This window comes from Hyalella azteca, unplaced genomic scaffold, assembly GCF_000764305.2.
Source record: "Hyalella azteca isolate HAZT.00-mixed unplaced genomic scaffold, Hazt_2.0.2 contig3496, whole genome shotgun sequence".
In the NCBI taxonomy this organism is placed as follows: domain Eukaryota; kingdom Metazoa; phylum Arthropoda; class Malacostraca; order Amphipoda; family Hyalellidae; genus Hyalella; species Hyalella azteca.
Window position 1 is genome coordinate 1 of NW_025933745.1, and position 19,521 is coordinate 19,521.

The following is a 19,521-nucleotide window of genomic DNA, read 5'->3' on the forward strand; positions in this document are numbered from 1 at the left end:
CAGTGATGCGACGGACGCTAGGATAGCTCCTGCAGGATTCGCCATCGGTTCGGAATGACTTGATTTATGTACGCTCGATGTTTTCTTTATACAAAAATTATCCTATAAGGCTAGAAACTGGCAACCATGAAACGACGTACAGGAAATAAAGCCTGGAAAAACATAATTATTTTCATTGTAACTGTGTTATATATTCGGTAAAATTTACATTTTTAAATTCAGTGCATTTTGCATTCTGTATAACTGCCATAGAATAATTACTAAGTCATCCCACAGGCTGTCGTATACGAGTATCTTTATAACTGCATTGCATATAATATAATAGCTGATTACGACCGTGGTGACGCATGTGTATTTTTTAACGTTTGCGTCACTTCCTGCTGATACAGCGTCATCTGAAGTGACGTGTAGCAGCGGTGCATTTATTGGGAATTTTATCTTGAAATTCAGGATGTTGTTGAGATATTATCGGAATATTGAGAGTGAATTATAGGGATATTATCAGAATAGGGATAGTGTTTTATAGGTATGTTATCAGAATAGGAATAGTGCATTATGGGGATATTATCAGAATAGGAATAGTTTAACGTAGTGCTATTATCAGAATAGGATTATTTTATTATAGGGGTATTATCAGAATAGGGATAGAGTTTTAATATATGGATATGTTTAGAATAGGAAAATGTTATTAAAGGGATATTATCAGAAAACGCTGTGGCATCCTGATCTTCTTCAGTATGTCCTCGAAAATGACTTTGACAGGAATAAATAATTTCAACGCAAAATGCACTTCTTTTATGTACATATTATTTATCTCTCTTCTTCATCATTTCATTTAGAAATTATCCTGGGGGTAAATTTTTCTTCAGCCAATTTGTCTTACTTTCAAGAGACATGACTGTACGTACCATACCGAGTTTTAATAATTGTACAAAATATAATCAAAGAACTCTTCATAAATATTTTTCAACGAAAGTTGACTTCGTACGATTCCCGAAACGTAAATTCGGTTAAACCAAAGAACACATAAAAGTAATTTGCCTTAAAAAGTAACAGTTAAGGCCCATACTTTTTCAAAAAAATTGAAAATTGAATTATTTGTTAATGGTTGAAGCAAATGCATGGATTTACTCGCTTAACATAATAATTAGGAAATATATAACTCAGTACTCACTGCAGTGAGTGAAAGAGAGCGCATTTTCTCGTCTACGAAAACATGAAGTCACGGCGAACAGACAGACGGACGGACAGACGGACGGACGGACGGACAGACGGACACGGCGAGCACAATAGTGTATTTTTTCATAAATGACAAAATGCACTAAAAAGTTACTTCGAGCAAAAATCTTGGGTCTATTTTCAAGCAAACCTATATATGATCTTCGTAATTTATATTATGCATTGTTATGATTATGCAGATCAATGAGAGGAAGAGTTTATTCTGCGATGAAATGCGCTGCACGTATTCCTGCCAACACGTCTTGACGCGAGTACACTAATTACTTTGGTGCGATCTGTAAGGCAAAGAACATATTTCATTTATCCCATACCTTCGATTCTAACTTATTACTGTTTGCTAGTGAAGTCATCACAACGTTTAGTTTACGAAGGTTGTAGATAGTTAAAACATGTCAATAATCAATTGAAAATTGTCGTTTCAAGTGCATACGAACATATATTTCACAATAGCTAGATCTTTGCAGTGATTTTTTTATGTTACAGATTATACGGTGACACAGATCTCGTCGAGGCTTGTGCCAACTTATCAACGTAACGTCTGAACCTACAGTTTCAATGCTGCAATTATGTTGCCTTGATAGTGACATCAAACACGTTTAAAAAAAGAAATGAAACTATTTTTAAACAGAACCTCGACATCTTCGAACTTATTGGTGAGGACCTTTAATATCAATTAACCTATGATCTAAAGATATTATATTTCAATACAACCGCAGCATGGTCAATACGTATCATGAAATTGGTCCAATCATTTGATTTAAATTCGGCCTAATAAAATTATCATCGGTCTACCGTGCTAACTGGTACAAGTGCACCCATAGGTACTATAATTATGCATACTAATTAGATATGTATTATAAATAAGATAAAGTTTAGATTGGGAGCAGACGTGGATATATTTTATAGTTGATCATAATTATAGTGTAAGCACTTAACGGCTCTTGCGTAATCGGATAAACAACAAAGAACACAGACGAGTAGGATCGAAGATTTTAAGATAACCTTTTTGAATGCAGAGTAATTTGTTGATAAAATACCTATAATTCTTCATTTGTTCACAAATGTTTTGCAGTTCGCTTTAATTTGAATGTATTAATCAAGTAATCATTGAGTAGTGTATGTTACCTTCATGTTACCAATCAAGCAATTTTTCACTTTTCAAGAAATTTGATGAATAAACCACCTGCATTATCAACTTATAAATAATAAAAATTCATAATAAATTCATATTTAAGACTCAACCCTCGAATAATTCAAGAATTTCTCCAGCAATCACCTCTCAGAGAAATGGGTGATTTATTGTCCAAATTGCGATGCACTTTTCGTCCGTGTGTGTGTCATCCGTACATAGGTTCGCCCGGAAAATGGCCTTGCTACGTCGCTCTCTGTTAGTGTTTCAAGAAGCACTAGAAAAAAATTACTTTACAAAAAATAGAAGTGATAGAAAAAATCTACTTCACAAAATCCACACGAGAAAATATTATCACCGCCATTAGCTTATTTCGACATAACATCACCAGGGTCTCACTGTGCACAATGTAGTAATCATAATAATTTGTTATCATAATAATTTACTTAGCAGGATTATACTAAGCATCATGCCATTCAATTGATCATGATCACCTATTTAGCAAAGTAATATTACTAAGTGCTGTGCAATTTAAGTAATTACGATTAACAATTAATTTGAGTGATCGCCTTGCCGCTGTTACAATTATTTAATTTCCTCCTTGCCTTCCAGCGATACGAGATAATAGAATCATTGACACATTTTTTTATTGCTTAAAATATGAAATTCTCTGATATAGTGGTTTACCAACGTCTAAATCATCGAAATAAATCATCGAAAGTTTTTAGTTGGGATAGATGCTTATATACCTTACATTCAGATACACCGTTTACCTTGCTTATATACCTTACATTCAGATACACCGTATACCTTGCTTATATACCGTATACCTTGCTTATATACCTCAAATCTTGCTAGGTTAGAAGAGCAGGTATCATCACAGCCAGACTGTTGCACTGCCACACGCCCTTTTGCCGATGGCGTAGCGATGCCATTCAGACGAGTGCCACCTGTTGCTATAGAGCGCGCTGCATGCATACATCACTCGAAATAAGTGGGTAATGTTGTCCAAATAGTGAAACACTTGCAGCACGTAGCACTGATACACGCTAATGCCGGGCAATTGTGGACCAGGAGGGTTTACGCAAGGGCAAGAAGTGCATCGCTATTTGGAAAAATTCTTTCAATTTTTATGAGAGTGCGCTCAATGTTTTCAACGAATATTTGGCTCCGTGTGCTACATGTTAGATTAAGCTCACCAGGTAAGAGCATCTGTTAACTGAAATAGTGTTGATGCTACAGGTGTATTTAATTGGGCGCTCCGAACTCTGTCGTTTCATTCAAAATTATTTCATCAATGAACTGGTTTGAATTTTAGATCAAAAAAGTCAGAGGAAAGAATTAAAGTGAAAAATTTTGCTCAATATTTCCAAACCTCAAATTTCCTCGAACAAAAAATATGAGGTTTAATTGAATGTACGGAAACTACCAAATGCAGAAAATTTTAACTTCCAATGCGTGTAATTCGCACACGTCTTGAAAAATAATTTTCGTGGGAGAGTGTGAGAGAAAAGTGGTTTGGAGGACCGCTTAAACACGATCCTGGAAGTCCTCTTATTCACCCTTTCACTTTCAACTCTGACATTTTCGGCATAATTTAACTTTTAACATAGAAGTATTTTATAAATAATTTTTAATTTAACTTTTACAAAAAGTATTTTATTAATAATTTATAATTCAACTTTTAAGAAAGAAAAACATTGATTAAATTCAGAATGGATTTATGCATCGGGTTGCTGGAATTTCAATTTTGACTCAAGTCGTCCCAAGTTGCGGGCTTTTTCAGTTGACCTTCAGACGTCCAGGTCAAATTAAACCTGAGAGCGAGTCATTATGATGAAATTGAGCCATTAAGAAAGTAAGTGAGACATTCAGAATGAGAATGAATCATCAAGAATTGAATTGAGGCAAATTTGGCAGCTGCATTTATTAATGTATTTGATGTTAGAATTATTATTATTAGCATGCATGCCGAGCGAATTTTAAAAAACATTATTTGCTTCGAATTTTCAGTCAGGCTTACCAACGCTTACAGCTCTGCACATTTATCAACTCTTCACATACTCTTCCCCGATGTTATTTAGTAGTTTGGTGTAAATATTCTCGAAACTATCGTTCGACTTTTTACTCTTAATATCAGTTTTGAACTGAATTTTTGAATTATAAATTCAATTTTTGAAACGAGTCATCAATCCTGATGATTTTTCCGACACCGCCGTTGTAAATAATATTCTGCTATTCGAAAGTGCGTTCATCCGCCACGCGACTTTATTTATAAAATGCGCTTCTTAATGCATCGTTACATAACTAGATAAGAATAAGTATAATTAACTCATTAAATAATCAAAAATGAGAGTCAGCTACTTCAACTTGCACGTTATTTTTGAACGTTCTCAGGCCGTTATTTCCTATTGCAGCGAACACGAACTTTTACCTCTATGTAACCAACATTAATATTGTCACAAAAAAGATACGTTAGTTATGATTATCATTTAATTTACATTATCCAACGAAATTCCAGACAAATTTATTCTAATAAGCGAAATAAAACGTTCGACATCTGGTGACAACCGTGTAAATAAATGAATATGACCATTACTGAGGAATAACTTAATTTTCAAAATTTACTTTACGAGAAGAAAAGCAAACTACCAGTTAAGTGCTCGTATAATAAGTTTTTAAAAACATTCATAATTTCCTGATATTTGTAGGAATTAATTGGTGGTCTTAGAATCAAAAATTCCGGTTTATATGCGCAAAAAAAACGAATAAAAATTTGATTCCGGCGATGAAGTTTGATTGAATCATAGCGGTAACGCCGGTAGCCGACAACAGGTGCAATAAAATTCATATGAATCTTCACACTTTCACTTGCACGTTAGTCGCAGCAGGACAATGCATAAGCTGGATGGAAACTACAACGAACATAAAAAAATAATATTGCCCATTTTCCTGCGACGTTAGTTATTCTGTCCGGAAATGACGCGACCTAACCCATCAAGATCCATTATTCACACACACCCTCTCTCTGATCACCGCGCCCCAGCTGCACAACCTTTCTATACGGTGTCTTGAGTACCACTGAGCAGGGCTCCCAGCCAATAATTTGAGAAAAACTTAGATGGTTGCTGAAAAACACCCAGATTCTGCAGATTTTGTGGGAAAAAAACCCAGACAACCAAGTTTCATCAAAAACAATGTAATTTTACTTACTTCTGATGGAATTATAAATCTTCGGCTGCTAAATTTGGTATTTTGTGAGTCTCTGTCTTGGTAAGCTCTTGGATGAGCGTAAAATCTCTATTTCTCTTATTACTGCGGGAAAAATAGAAGGTACCTAATATTCTTTAAAAATGATTCGAGATAGGATGGCAACATTTTTCACAGCGTGACTAGCGCAAAGAGCAAAAGAATGGCTTACGCAACCCATAACAAAAAGTGATGGAATGTCTTTCTTCAATAGGGTTTGAAAGCCACTCTTGTTGCCCTCCATAGTAGAACAATTATCGCTTCCAAATCCAATAATGTTTGAAAAAGGATTTTTTTCTCGTTCAGAGTCGTTTTAACAGCGTTGTATAAACCACTGGCACTTCCATCTTCAACAACAGTCAAGTCAAGCAAACAATCACATAGGTACATAATTTTTTTTTCAACATCAAAATATCTAACAAGAGCTAATACCTGTGAAACGGATATGTCTGCGCTCTCATCGATTATCAGACTGAAATTTCATTTCTACTCTGATCAAAAATTTCCCATTTTTCATGATAAGCAGTTCCTTCCTGAATATGTTATGAAGCTTTTGTTGCATGTAGTTCTACATTTGTAGCAATGCTGCTATCATGAAATGCTCTCTTGCACACTTCCACTAGATGATCTGCATGCGCGAATGGCACATTGTGTTCAGCAATATATAAGCAGATATAAGTAATTCTGCCTTTGCAACTTCATCACTCTCCTTGGGAATCTGTTTCTTAATAAATGAATCAATTTTAGTAGCTGATTTAGCTTCTTTCATGTTGTTGAGATGCTTCGCAGTCTTACAAGTCTTACAATGTGCCATCAACATGGATCTATTAACATTTTTGATTTGAGTTTTACAACATGCGCAGTAGGAAAAACCTTTTTCTTTCGAATCTTCTTGCAGCCACTCCTTAAAGTCTTTTTCATGTAACCACTCTTCTTTAAAAGACTGTTTGTACCACTTTTTAGCTACTTTTCTACGGGGACTTGCCATTTTCGGAGCCTTCACTGTTCACTATATTTTAATTTAACAGCACCGACAGGTACATAAGCAACAGTAAAACTAAACGCACGACACAACTATAACTTGCCAATAGCGAGCGCGGTGCTGTGAAGTGTGCGACGAGAAGTTGGGAACCGTTGCTTTGACTGGTAATGAACGCGTTCAATACTGGTAATGAACGCGTTCAATACTGGTAATGAACGCGTTCAATACTGGTAATGAATGCGTAGAATACCAGTACCATCTGTCAGCTAGGGAAAATATACAGTCAGACGGTTAGAGCGTTGCTCCATTCATTGTGTATTGACGGCATAATCAAATTGTAGGCATTGAGAATATTTCAATTATATTGTTGGCTAAAATTAACTTACTTAACAAAAAAACCCAGATTTTGCCGTTAAACAGAAAAATACACCCAGACACCCAGGTGACGGCCAAAAAAACCAGATCTGGGTGGAAAAACCCAGCGCTGGGAGCCCTGCCACTGAGTGCCAACCAAGGTGTGGTTCCGAAGTCAGCCAGCAACCTCAGTCCCATGCCGGTAGTTTTGATTTCCCTTATCTCTTGCAATGAAATGGCCGAAAATTCAGCAATGATGTAATGCGTGCAATATAAAACGAGATCTTGCGCACAACTTTTTAACTGAGGCACACTGCATATCCGACTTTATTGGTGTACTAATTGAAACAAAACAACTGACGGTTAACTTTCCTGCGGCATATTTTGTTAGAAAAACTACGATGTCTCCAGAAATTTTGGCATCCCACAGACTTTCACAAATGATGCATCATTGCTTGATGGTGGAAAAGAAATCGACAGCAGCTGGCTCATGGTCCGAGCTCACTTTGTACCTTTGTATGTACCGGTACTCCGCTACTTTGTGACCGTAATAGGATTATGTCCGACACACTCATGATGCTATACAATCAAACTTCACTAAGTGAACGCTGGTGAGATATGAACTCAGGTTGATGTTACGACGGTTTGAAGAGTTGAGTAACGTAATTATTTAAGCATAGTTCTGAAAGTTATGAACATTGAATTTGAGCTCATTTTACTTTAGCGCGATATTTGCAGGAGGAAAGATTCCCATATGATGCATTTGCTGCGTATAGAATCTGTCCGGTATACGTAGAGATGCTTGGCTGCGATGTCAGCAATTTCACAAGTGTTTACCAACAATTTTATCCGAGTTATCTGAGCAGTGATCAGCACGAAACTTCCAACCAAACTGCGGTATCTCGAGCTCCTCAAGCCGCTGGTGAACATATCATACTATGTATGCAACAATTATAGCAAACTAGCAGGTTATTTCGACGTTGTTAGGGGCAAAATCTCCCTGATATTTTGTAATTCCGTTATCCTGAGTCCCGCAATTCCGAGCCCTAATAATAATAAATCCAAAGTATTAAATGAACGCAAGTTGAAATACACATGTTACATAGAACATTGAAGTCAATTTCACTTTCCTTCTAAATTTTGAAAAAAAAATTATGCGTATAAATTAAATTTATACATGCAAGCATCAAAATTATTTTTCTTCGAATCCTTTCCCTAAAATAAATTTTCAGGTCCACGCAATATCCCGACAAAATAAATATATTGGACACGCGCCCCTACAGCACCTATCTTTTTGCGACGCCGCGCTTCAAATACACACGCAAACAGATAATTAAACTAAGTAAAAGATTGCTGCAAGGGTCAATATAAGGTTTAATTAATAAATTAGCTAGTTTTGTAAATTTTAACAGCAGTGATAACTTAAAGGGCTTCATCCTTATCATGGGAACAGAATAGATCATCGGATTCTCAGGCAGAATATGAGCCAGTGAGGGTAGAGGAGTTAGTTGCAGACAGTGTGTGTTTACACCCGGTGAGGGAGCTCCTAAATAGTTTACACAGCCTTGTAAACACCACTACCGCCGCATTGTGGTAGACACGCAGCCTCTGTCTCCCATGTGCCGTGGCCAATAGCCACACGTGCTCGTCTGTAAGCTCTTACATTCCTATAGCCTATAGGTGTCTAGGCTGTGTAAGTAGTTCTTAGGTTACTTGGTGTTTAGGTAGTGAGTAGTTCATAGGTCCCTTGGTGTTTAGGTAGTGAGTAGTTCTTAGGTCCCTTGGTGTTTAGGTAGAGAGTAGTTCTTCGTGTCACGTTTCGAGTCCACTCATGCAATGTTCAGAATAACTTCATTTATCACAACAGTTTACTCTGTGACGGTTAAGGCAAAGAATTTACGTTCCTTTTCAAACACTCCAAAAAGAACCGTTATCAAATTTTTAAAGCACCTCAACACTCCAAGTGTTGAAGCACTGCGTTTTACCCTATATGCGGTGTCAGTGACAGAGTATAGGGTAAAACAGAAAACATTTTATTAGGCCGTGACAAATGAAATCAGCTAAATTATAATGGATTGTACCTGTGATTGCAATTAAATCAAACAATTAATGAGTTTACTTGAGGCAAAATAAAAACGGTCAAAAAAGCCCGGAACTTGAACAATGAATATTTCAACGGCAACGAAGACGCATAAATCAACGTAATCTTGATATCCGATATTAAAAAAATGCATAATCTAAAACTTTTTCAGAATTGCAAGTGTAATGTTTTACCTATTAATAATGCTTCCATCTTTAATTCTATATCTCACTATCTTTACATTTTTACTTCAAAATCGCAACTGAATCTGTCACTGTTTGTTTAAGGCTTGGTATAGTTACAGATGAACTGACATTATTCAATTCATTAAGTAATTTTAACAGACGTGAGCTCAACGTGTTAGTTTCCGAATTGGCGTGAGCTCGAATTGGCGCTGTTCAACGTGTTAGTTCTGACTTTTTCGATCGAAAACAGCGCCAATTCGAGCAATTTTTGAGTAAAAGAAATTGTAATTTTTATGTAAATAAATATGCAATATATACATAGGAATGTGCAGGTATGGGATTCAGGTCAGTATATTAAAATCTAACGCCACAACAAGCTTTTCTGATGTAGCACAAATAATGTGGTAAGTGTCATGACAAGTGTCTATATTGCATAAATATTACAGGGCCTCAGTTAAATTGCATCATGTCCTGCAAAAACCTCGTGAAATATCTCATTTATACGTCTAGTTCACAGAGACTTCATGCATGACTTTACTCTGCATGTAATACGCGTTTTTTCCAAGACTTGCGCATTTTCTCATTTATGGAAAAAATGCACTATTGTGCTCGCCATGTCCGTCCGTCTGTCCGTCCGTGACTTCACGTTTTCATCGACGAGAAAATGCGCTCTCTGTCACTCACTGCAGTGAGTACTGAGTTATATTTTTTTTATAAATGAACCATTATCAAGAAGCGATGTAAAGATAAAGAGAAGCATTCTTATTTCTACCTGATATTAAATTTAATTTTGGAACAAAAAGTTAATTTCACGTTGTGCATAGCTGCACAATGGAAAAATTGAACAATTACGCTTCAAAAATTGAAGTTCCCTACCGCTAATTACCTTGACCGTGTCACGGGATGAGGATATTTCTTTATTCTCAACCTTTAATTGTGGACATTGTTTAAAGTTGTCCACGTGCGAGAAAAGAATCTTTAAGATGAGATGAGTAAAAATATGAGAGCATCTGCGACCCAGTCATTTATACGCATCGCCAAGTCTTAGTCACGCTGCATACAGCAGCAGCGATACGTATAGCTGCTCTGCTACAACAGAGTAGCAGCGATACGTATAGCTGCTCTGCACCAACAGAGCAGCAGCGATACAACAACAGAGTAGCAGCGATACATATAGCTGCTCTGCAACAACAGAGTAGCAGCGATACATATAGCTGCTCTGCAACAACAGAGTAGCAGCGATACGTATAGCTGCTCTGCAACAACAGATTGTACATCCTGTGAAATAGCAAGCTTCCCAAGCCTAGACAACACTAAAAAATTATTATGAACTGAACATTATTATTATGATATAATATGATTAAAGTAACAAATCGTTGTTCATACCTCGCGGCCAATCCCGTTAAAGTCTACGGACTTCTCACGCATGCTTTTTCCAGGTCATATTTTTTTCGTATCCAACGATTGAATTAGCTTATAAGTTCTTGTGAGAATGTTTAATTAATAAGCAATAGTGAAGTCCGTTATGTTAATTTTTTTATTTATATACGCCATAATTAATGCGCACTCCATTGCTGAGCATTTTATTCAGCAGACTTCGATATTTCCTAAAATTTCATTGAACTTTAAATTATAGCTCAAATTATTGCTCTAAATTTGTGTCCCAGATCAATTGTGAAATAGTAAATAAAGAAAAATATTAATACGTTGTTGATTGATTCGAGAATATCATCTGCTAAGATATATTCCAGGAACGTTTTCTTCATGAATGAAACTGCAACGTTTGACTGTATAATAATTGTTATAGGCGTTATGTTTGGCGGGAAATTTTAGGGATTTTGTTATTATAAAGAAAATTAACTTTGTTTACTATTTTTTTTCTCCAAATATAATAATTTTAAAAATAAGTTGGTGTAAATTGAAGAAAATATTCATTAAAAACAAACTTAAAATTAAAAGAAAATGTAATACAGGAATTTAAAATTGCTTGCACATATGAACTAATACATCAAATTTATTTTAATTTTCCAATTCACATCATAGTACTGCATATGTATCACCATAGTACTGCACCAGCAATACTGATATTACTGATCCTGACCACTGTGCAAATGACTTAAAATTAACGTTTACTTAACGTTAATTTGACGCCATTGTTAAAATCACCGTTCGAGAATGACTATGAATTAACACACTTTTTATTTCCTATCCTAGGAATCGAGTGGAAAAATATGAGCAAATATACCTTAAATAATAAGAAAAAGATGTACCTCAAACTAAAAATATTATATAAATATGATTTTAAATAAATAAATAAATTTGTGTCCTAATAAATATGAGATTAGGGGTTAATCCGCAAATCGGATTTGAAGTTAATCCGCATTGGGCTGGACAAGTAATCCCTGAACTTTGCAAATCCCTCCATGAAATATTATTCGCACCAACGACATTAATTCCTAAACTTTTGTAATTATTTTTTTCAGGGGTACTTATATATAATTGCAGTCTTCTTCAGTCTGCAATTATACCATTAATTTAGAAGCCAAGAAAATGCCCAGAAAGTTCAACATCATTCAACTGAAACTTTTAACTTTTTCTACGGAATTATAGAGAATTTTCTTAGCATTTTCTTTATTTTTAAATGTTTGGAATTTATGAAGAATAATAATGATCATATATATTATGGAGAAATATTTCCATTTTATTTCGTTACAATGAAGCTACGTTTCAATTTTCTAACCGAAATAATGCCACATGATTCAGCATAACAAATTAACTAAAAATTAATTAAATATCCTGAGGCTAAACAAATTTCGTAAGCACTCAAATATTCACTGTTTTCAATGTCATTATTCAAACCCATAAATATAATTTCATGAATGTATAATAGAATACATGATCGATAATTACAATTTTATATGAGCGTGAATGTACGGATGACGCTGAAATTAATACCTTATAATAGCCGCTTAATGGTCATATACATATAGGTTATGTCTAGCTAATATCTTTCTCGCAGGCAATTTTTCAAAGTTTCAGTAAAATATTCAAATGTAATTAATGACATTTATTTACTAACGTGCGTAAATATATTTTATTTTCTACTCACCTATAATTTATGTTAAGAAATTAGAGATTTAATTCTACTCACCTATAAATTCTGTTAAGAAATTAGAGATTGAATTCTACTCACCTATAAATTCTGTTAAGAAATTATAATTTAAATTTTAGCCCCTTGCTTCCTTAATAACTCGATACGTAACATGTTCATCTGATGGAGCCATGATTCAACAATGATTGTGCTTTTTCCATCATTTTCTTTACACCATATATTAGGTTTATCTAAGCATGACACGGTTTTCGCGTATAAGAACATAACATATACAGATCATAATATCATAATACATACCATATTTATAAGAACATATTATCGACATAAATTAATAACAAGATAATTTAGCTTTTTCATGTGCGTGCACAAAGCGTCTCAACCGTTAAATATTTTACGTAGGCATCTATCAAGTTTACATGTTAAAGACGATTGAAGACTGTCGTCTACATAGACTGAATATTGTTGCCTTTTTCCTCAAGTACTTCATTCACAAAAGAAATTGCGTAAATTTAAACTGCGACGCGTTCTTGCGACTGTACTACGCTCGCTAAGGTCAGCTATTGGCTGGGAGTTGACATTTGTTTTCGCGTACCCTTTCCTCGATCACGTTCACAGCATAATTTATATTATTTTTCTATCGTAAATTCGTGTTCCAACCCCAAAACATATTTTTTTCGACGTGAATTAACAAGAGAAAACAATAACTGGTAAAGATAAAAGTCAACATAGCCGAATTATTGAGCCTTGTAGTCCCATTCAAGTGCAAATGGCTAAATGCATCGACAACATGACAACTAACAACGCAGGCGCTGCAGACGGCGGCAGCGTTTGTAGGCGAACAACAGCTGATTTTTGGCACAGTGTGTCAGACTGTCAGTGTGTCGGCAGACACGGTGCTGTGAGTGTGTGTGTCAAGCGCGGTGTCTGTTTACCATGTGCCAAGCTTGGTGTCTTCTATGCAAGTTCTGTTTAAGTATTTCTCGAAGTAGCTTTATGAATATTAGTTAGTATACATTTTTCGATGATAGATATTTACTTTCTTGATATGTCTTGCGCAAGTTCGAAATAACGGCTGGCAAATAATATCCTATACGTAACTTCTAATTGCTGCGTCAGCATCTAAGTTTCAAATTTCCTCTGTCTAAAGTTTCCTAATTACACAGTCGATGCGCCTATAGAGGAGCTAAGTTAATTGGAAATCTTTGGATGAAAAACTGCAGATTAAAATTAAAAATTACATGTCGTCAGTTTAAAATTTCTACAATAAATGTGGTCGTCCATTATTGAAGGAAATTAAACTTTCTTGCCCTGGTAGTTGCTGGATCGAAGAGTCTGAGGTCATAATTTATACTTCTATGTTTATATTTATTAATTTCATGTAGTGAATTCATGTCCCAGTGAATAGGAAAAACTTCATTATTCCAGTCCAGCTCTCAACGTACAAACCAACGAAAGTCAATTTACAGACAGAAGCAAAAGTTGAATGGTCGGCAACGTGGATATAAGAAACCGTCTTCTCGAGACAAATCATTAAAGCCCTTATCTTCGCTTTTTATTTATCGATTACAATTGGGCAAAGCAAGATGAGGACGACAGAGCGCAGCGTGTGCAAATTTTACAAAAATTTTGAGCCCAATTACGGGTTATATGCAAGGTTTTAGCAAGGGTTTTGAACCTTTCTAATCAACTGGTCGTGACTCTAGCTCGCTACCAGGAAGCAGGAAGGTTGTACATTAATAAAATCTCCAGAACGATAAGTCTTTCTTCTATTTTTTAGCATGAGTTTGATTGTGAATAGGTTTTCAAGCCTTAAATAAGTCATTCTGTATTGTGATAAGAATATCAAAGTTTGATACCATATGATAAGCTTTTACTGCGGTTAACTATCATAGCGGCGCAAAATAATGCATTGTACAGGGTGTTTCAGAATTAAGTAACCCTTTTAATTTGTTAATAAATAAAAAACTAAGAACGTTATGAAGTTGAAACTTGTTTTATTTGAAAGAAGAACATTTTCATGCTAATATTGCATCATAGTTACGTCATTATCCTGCATAGCTTGCTAAATTTGTGTTTAATTATCAAGCCTTAAATTTTCATCATGATTCGCTACAGCAAAGAAGAAAGAACAAAATTATCGCTACAGTCAATAACGATGTTAATAACAGAAGTTCAACGTGATTACAGGATCCATTTCAAAACAAGGATCCTTCAAAAAACACATTTAAATATCTTTATCGAAAATTTGCGGATATCAAAAATTTGCACTCTCGTCAGAAACACTAATGAAGGTTATGAAAGCAACGAAGAGAAGAGCCCTATTTTGTCAAAACAATTGTGGTGGGCATTTAAAAGATATTATATTTAAAAACTAGGATACAACATTACCATAAAAATGTTCTTCTTTTAAATAAAACAAGTTTCAACTTCATAACGTTCTTAGTTTTTTATTTATTACCAAATTAAAAGGGTTACTTAATTCTGAAACACTCTGTACCAATTCGCCAGCTTGTTCTGAAAATTTATGATTGGATGTGCATTTCAACCGTGTTAATTTGATCGTAGCCACAATCTCATTTCGATCAAATTTCAGTTAAACTTCTGCATAACCTGAGTTGATTCATGTGAGACAAGTTTTGGTGGAAGAATTTTTGAAATTAAATGACGATTTTTTAAATAATTGAATGATTTTTTTTATTGAGTTCTTAATTTTAATTAAACAATTATATACTTAATTCCATGTAATTATTTCGTCAATGAACACATTTAGTAGTGAGTCAGTGAATAATCTTCAGTACTGATGAACTTTTCAAATTTTTTATCATTTTAACGTTTATATACTCTGAAAAAGCTCAACATTTGTCACAATATCCATGAAAATGTAAGATTAATTAAAGTTTAAAGTTAAAGTGTCCGGTATCCTGCAGCTCACATACCTGATGATTACATTTCCATATATGATTCTAAGAAGAAACTGCGTGTGATAGAATAAATTACGGTTTGGTAATTACATTTACACGCAATTTGTTCTGTCTCTTATACACATCTAGATGTGTATAAGAGACAGGNTGTGTGATGAAAGGCATTTAAATTGTAGCGAGGTTTTTTATAGTGATGTTATATTTAATTTACGTTGATATCTGAGACGTAAGAATTTTCAGCCATTGCATTTTTACAGCATTGGCCACTTATCCCTCTTATTTTTGTTCATGGGATACTGACGTCATGAATGTCATTGCTCCTCATTTTGCCTCGAGCAGGAGAACGTTTATAAAATATCGACGGGATACAAGATACGTTGACTAACTTAGAGAAGCGGGATAAGGGCCAGGAGTATGGAGCAGCCAGGAAAAAAGGGGCTTTAATATCGTGTTATAATCTTTTATAACTATCTACCTGTCTCTTATACACATCTAGATGTGTATAAGAGACAGGCAGAGTGGCGGTCGGTGAGACGTGTCAGCTTTCTGGATCTAACATAAATTATACACGTATAATTATACAAATATTAGTATAGGTTGGCAGAATTTCTTCTTTCAAGCAGGTTTCATTGAAGACCAGAGAATTTGTTTTATTCGCAATTTTCTTATTAGTTTTTTCAATATATCGATATATCTCAATATATATTTTCAATATATCGATATATTTCAATAAAATTATACAAATATACATATAATTATAATCATATGTCTTAAAAAGCCATAGATAATTTTTTTATGCAGTGGAAAGGTTCAAGAGCTGAAATGAATTGCGGATGTGTTTTTAATATTCAACGGCGGTAATACTTTTTTGATACACTGGAAAAGTTTTAGAACTAAAAAAATTATGGATGCGCAGGAAATCTCCTAAATTCTAAAATAATTTTTGTATGTTCTGGATATGCTAAAGAGCTAAAATAAAGTATTATTTAACTAACTTCTCGCGGCAGCTTTAGCTTAACAAGTAACCCGTGGCGTCAAAAATAGATGCCTGCCCGTAATAAATCTTTGACCATTGGGTGCTAAAAAACTAATAGTTTTTAAGTTGAAAGTAATTAAAAGTGATGAAATTAATAGTAAAGTAAAGACTTTGTACTCACGATCTATGGTTGTTCTTGAATGCATTATTATCTTGAAGTAATACACATTTGTTTAATACTTCAATAATTTGAGGATAGTAACTATCATCGAGTAAGTTCCACTTTATTTATCTATAGCATCTACCGACATTCTTCGTTTGAGATCGGATCGTAAAATTTAAATATAAGTATAGTTATGCGCATAGTTTCGTTTCAAGATATGATTGCCTAATTTTTTTCGTTAAGGTCCCGTTTCAATATATTTTTTGACTACGTTTTCTTCTACTAATGATTACGAAGTTTTTACATTAATGAAAGGTGAATTAAGGGTAGGTTCCAAATGACATCAAAATGGAGATTCGGCTTTTAGAGGTTTTAAAGACTATAGGTTTGAAATTAAACTTTATAAATCATCCGTTCATTTTTTGGAAAATTCCATCCTCTATATTTATATTTAATCATGTTGTATATGCCGCTGTATGCCTGCTGCTTGATATTCTACACGAGTTGTTGCGACATGGAGAACCCTGCATACATCCATGGTTGAATTAATACATGTATTATTTCAAACATGCATAAATCTCCATCATGTATTCAGGTCTTCGACGCGACCAACACCACCAGGGACAGACGTAGGATGATTCACCAAATTGTGGAGAAACAACTCACTTGTAAACTCTTCTTTATTGAGAGTATCTGTGACGACGCTCAACTTGTTGAAGCCAACATCAAGGTCAGTGAGCACTGACACTTACATCATCGTACGTGTAAGAGCTGACCGAAGCATATGGTTAGACATTTAATAGATACTTTCTTGTAATACGTGATCTTTACCAATGGCAAGTAATAAATGAATGCGTTATAAAATGAATGTTAAACTGACTTCGAGGTCATGGAGCGTTCTGCACTAGGCTTTTTCAGTGAAATTTAATCGTTCTACTGAAGTTTATCATCAAATTTTACCATTTGGTCATTAATCGTGATAAAGAGTCTACCGATCAGTTAGAAATATTTATCAACCAAGACAAAATATCAATTCAATGCATTGGCTTTCATTTCGTTGTGATACAAGTAATTAAGTAACCATAACTTATATAGGTACTTGTGATACAAGTATATAGTAACCATTACTCGGTCACTTGTGATATACTTGTGATACAAGTTATATACTTGTGATACGAGTATATAATTAAGTAACCATTACTCAGTCATTTGTGCACTGATGCTATGTCCTAACCCCTGCGACCTGCGAATTGTTTAACTGAATCCCATCAATAATTAAATGGCATGAAAATGACCACGAAGCTCGGCCATTGTACGTCCGTCTAGATAGCGTCAGTCTATCAACACAGTGATCTCAGCCGCTGTTACAATCTTATCTGCCCGTAACATAGTCCGTGTAATATAATGTATGAAAAAGAATAATAATATATTCCTGCAAATAGCAGACCACACGTGAGCAGAACAAACGAAATCGTCGTAAAGTAAATAATTCTGGGACGATACCGAGGCTTCTGGCTGAAAGTTTATGAATCTTTGATGAATATTCACCGCATAGCTTGCAACTTGGCTACTCACGTCCCAATGCCTGAGTTTTTTCTTGAAATTACGAGTATATTTATATCTCCGAAGCGTGCCTGGCTCATTAATCGATGAGCATTGAAGTTAAGTCTTCTCAGAGATACCATTCGCCACCATCATATGTGACGCGTAATTCATATTGATTTTACTATGAAATATATGGCTTTCTTTTTATTCGTATTTCTGTTTCTTATATTATATTCATTCAGTAATTTTATGACATTATGGGAAATAATCTCTCGTTTTCTGTACAGGAAGTGAAGGTAAATGGTCCAGACTACAAAGGAGTTAAGCCAGAAAAAGCTCTGGCTGATTTTCTGCAGAGGATCGAACACTACAAGCGCATCTACGAGCCCCTGGACGAAGAGAAAGAGAAATATCTCTCGTATATGAAGATATACAATACAGGTAAATTGGTATACAAATTTATAATACAGGTAAATCATTATACATATTTATAATGCAGGTAAATCATTATACAAATATGCAATACAAATAAATCATTATACAAATTTGCAACACAGGTAAATTATACAAATTAACAATGCAGGTAAATCAGCATACAAATTTACAATACAGCTATATCAATATACAAATTTAAAATACAGGCAAATTATTATACAAATTTATAATGCAGGTAGATCATTATACAAATTTACAATGCAGGTAAATCATTATACAAATTTGCAATACAAATAAATCATTATACAAATTTGCAATACAAATAAATCATTATACAAATTTGCAACACAGGTAGATCAATACAAAAATTTACAATATTTACAATACAGGTAATGATTATACAAGTCATTACGCTTGCCTCCATTACTATTTTCCAGCATTTTGTAAAGCGAGTTGATGTATATACTTACATTATAAGAAAAGGACCAAAGCTTGGTCTCATCTGTTGAAAGAAAACATTTTTTGGTGGAAAGAAATTTGAATTGTTCTTAAAATGTCGGACTTCTGTGGAATCTTAAAAATTTAAAGTCAGTTGTCCATGCTAAATCTGGAATTTTCGCTTTTAAGATTTAAATTATGATTTTTAATATTTTTTCCCAAACACGGTTCAAATGTAACGTATATTTTTGAAAATTTTCTATGAATTAGAATGTCTTGCATTTTAGTTATGAGATGTTATTATAAATATAACCTACTATCAACCCCAACATCGACCGTCCGAATAATTTTGACGAATGCATATAAACGATAAAATTGTTATCAACAAAAACAGTGTTATCAATAGCAATAACAGTGTAAACAATAACAATGTTATCAAAAGCAACAACAATGTTATCAATAATAACAACCATTTTACCAATATATATGACAATGTAACTATAAAAATGTCATCAATAAGAACAATGTTATCAATAGCAATAACAATGTAAACAATAACAATGTTACCAATAACAACAGTAATGTTCTAACAACAGGAGAGAAGGTGCTGGTGCACAAGCACAAAGGACATGTACAAGCCAAGATCGTGTACTACCTCATGCACATACACATCAGCAAACGCAGCATCTACTTCTCCAGGGTACGTCGCGAGT

The 19,521-nt window shown here is 34.4% G+C and overlaps 1 protein-coding gene across 1 annotated transcript; it reads left to right on the forward strand.

The window, feature by feature from the left end:
* Positions 1-15,769: 15,769 nt before the first annotated feature.
* LOC108675446 (6-phosphofructo-2-kinase/fructose-2,6-bisphosphatase-like) lies at positions 15,770-19,508 on the forward strand (the record flags this gene model as incomplete). Its single annotated transcript, XM_047879632.1, has 4 exons — positions 15,770-15,775; positions 16,986-17,120; positions 18,223-18,376; positions 19,405-19,508. Coding segments are annotated over exons 2-4 (354 nt in total), but the record flags the coding sequence as incomplete, so codon positions are not given.
* Between the last annotated feature and the right edge of the window lie 13 nt (positions 19,509-19,521).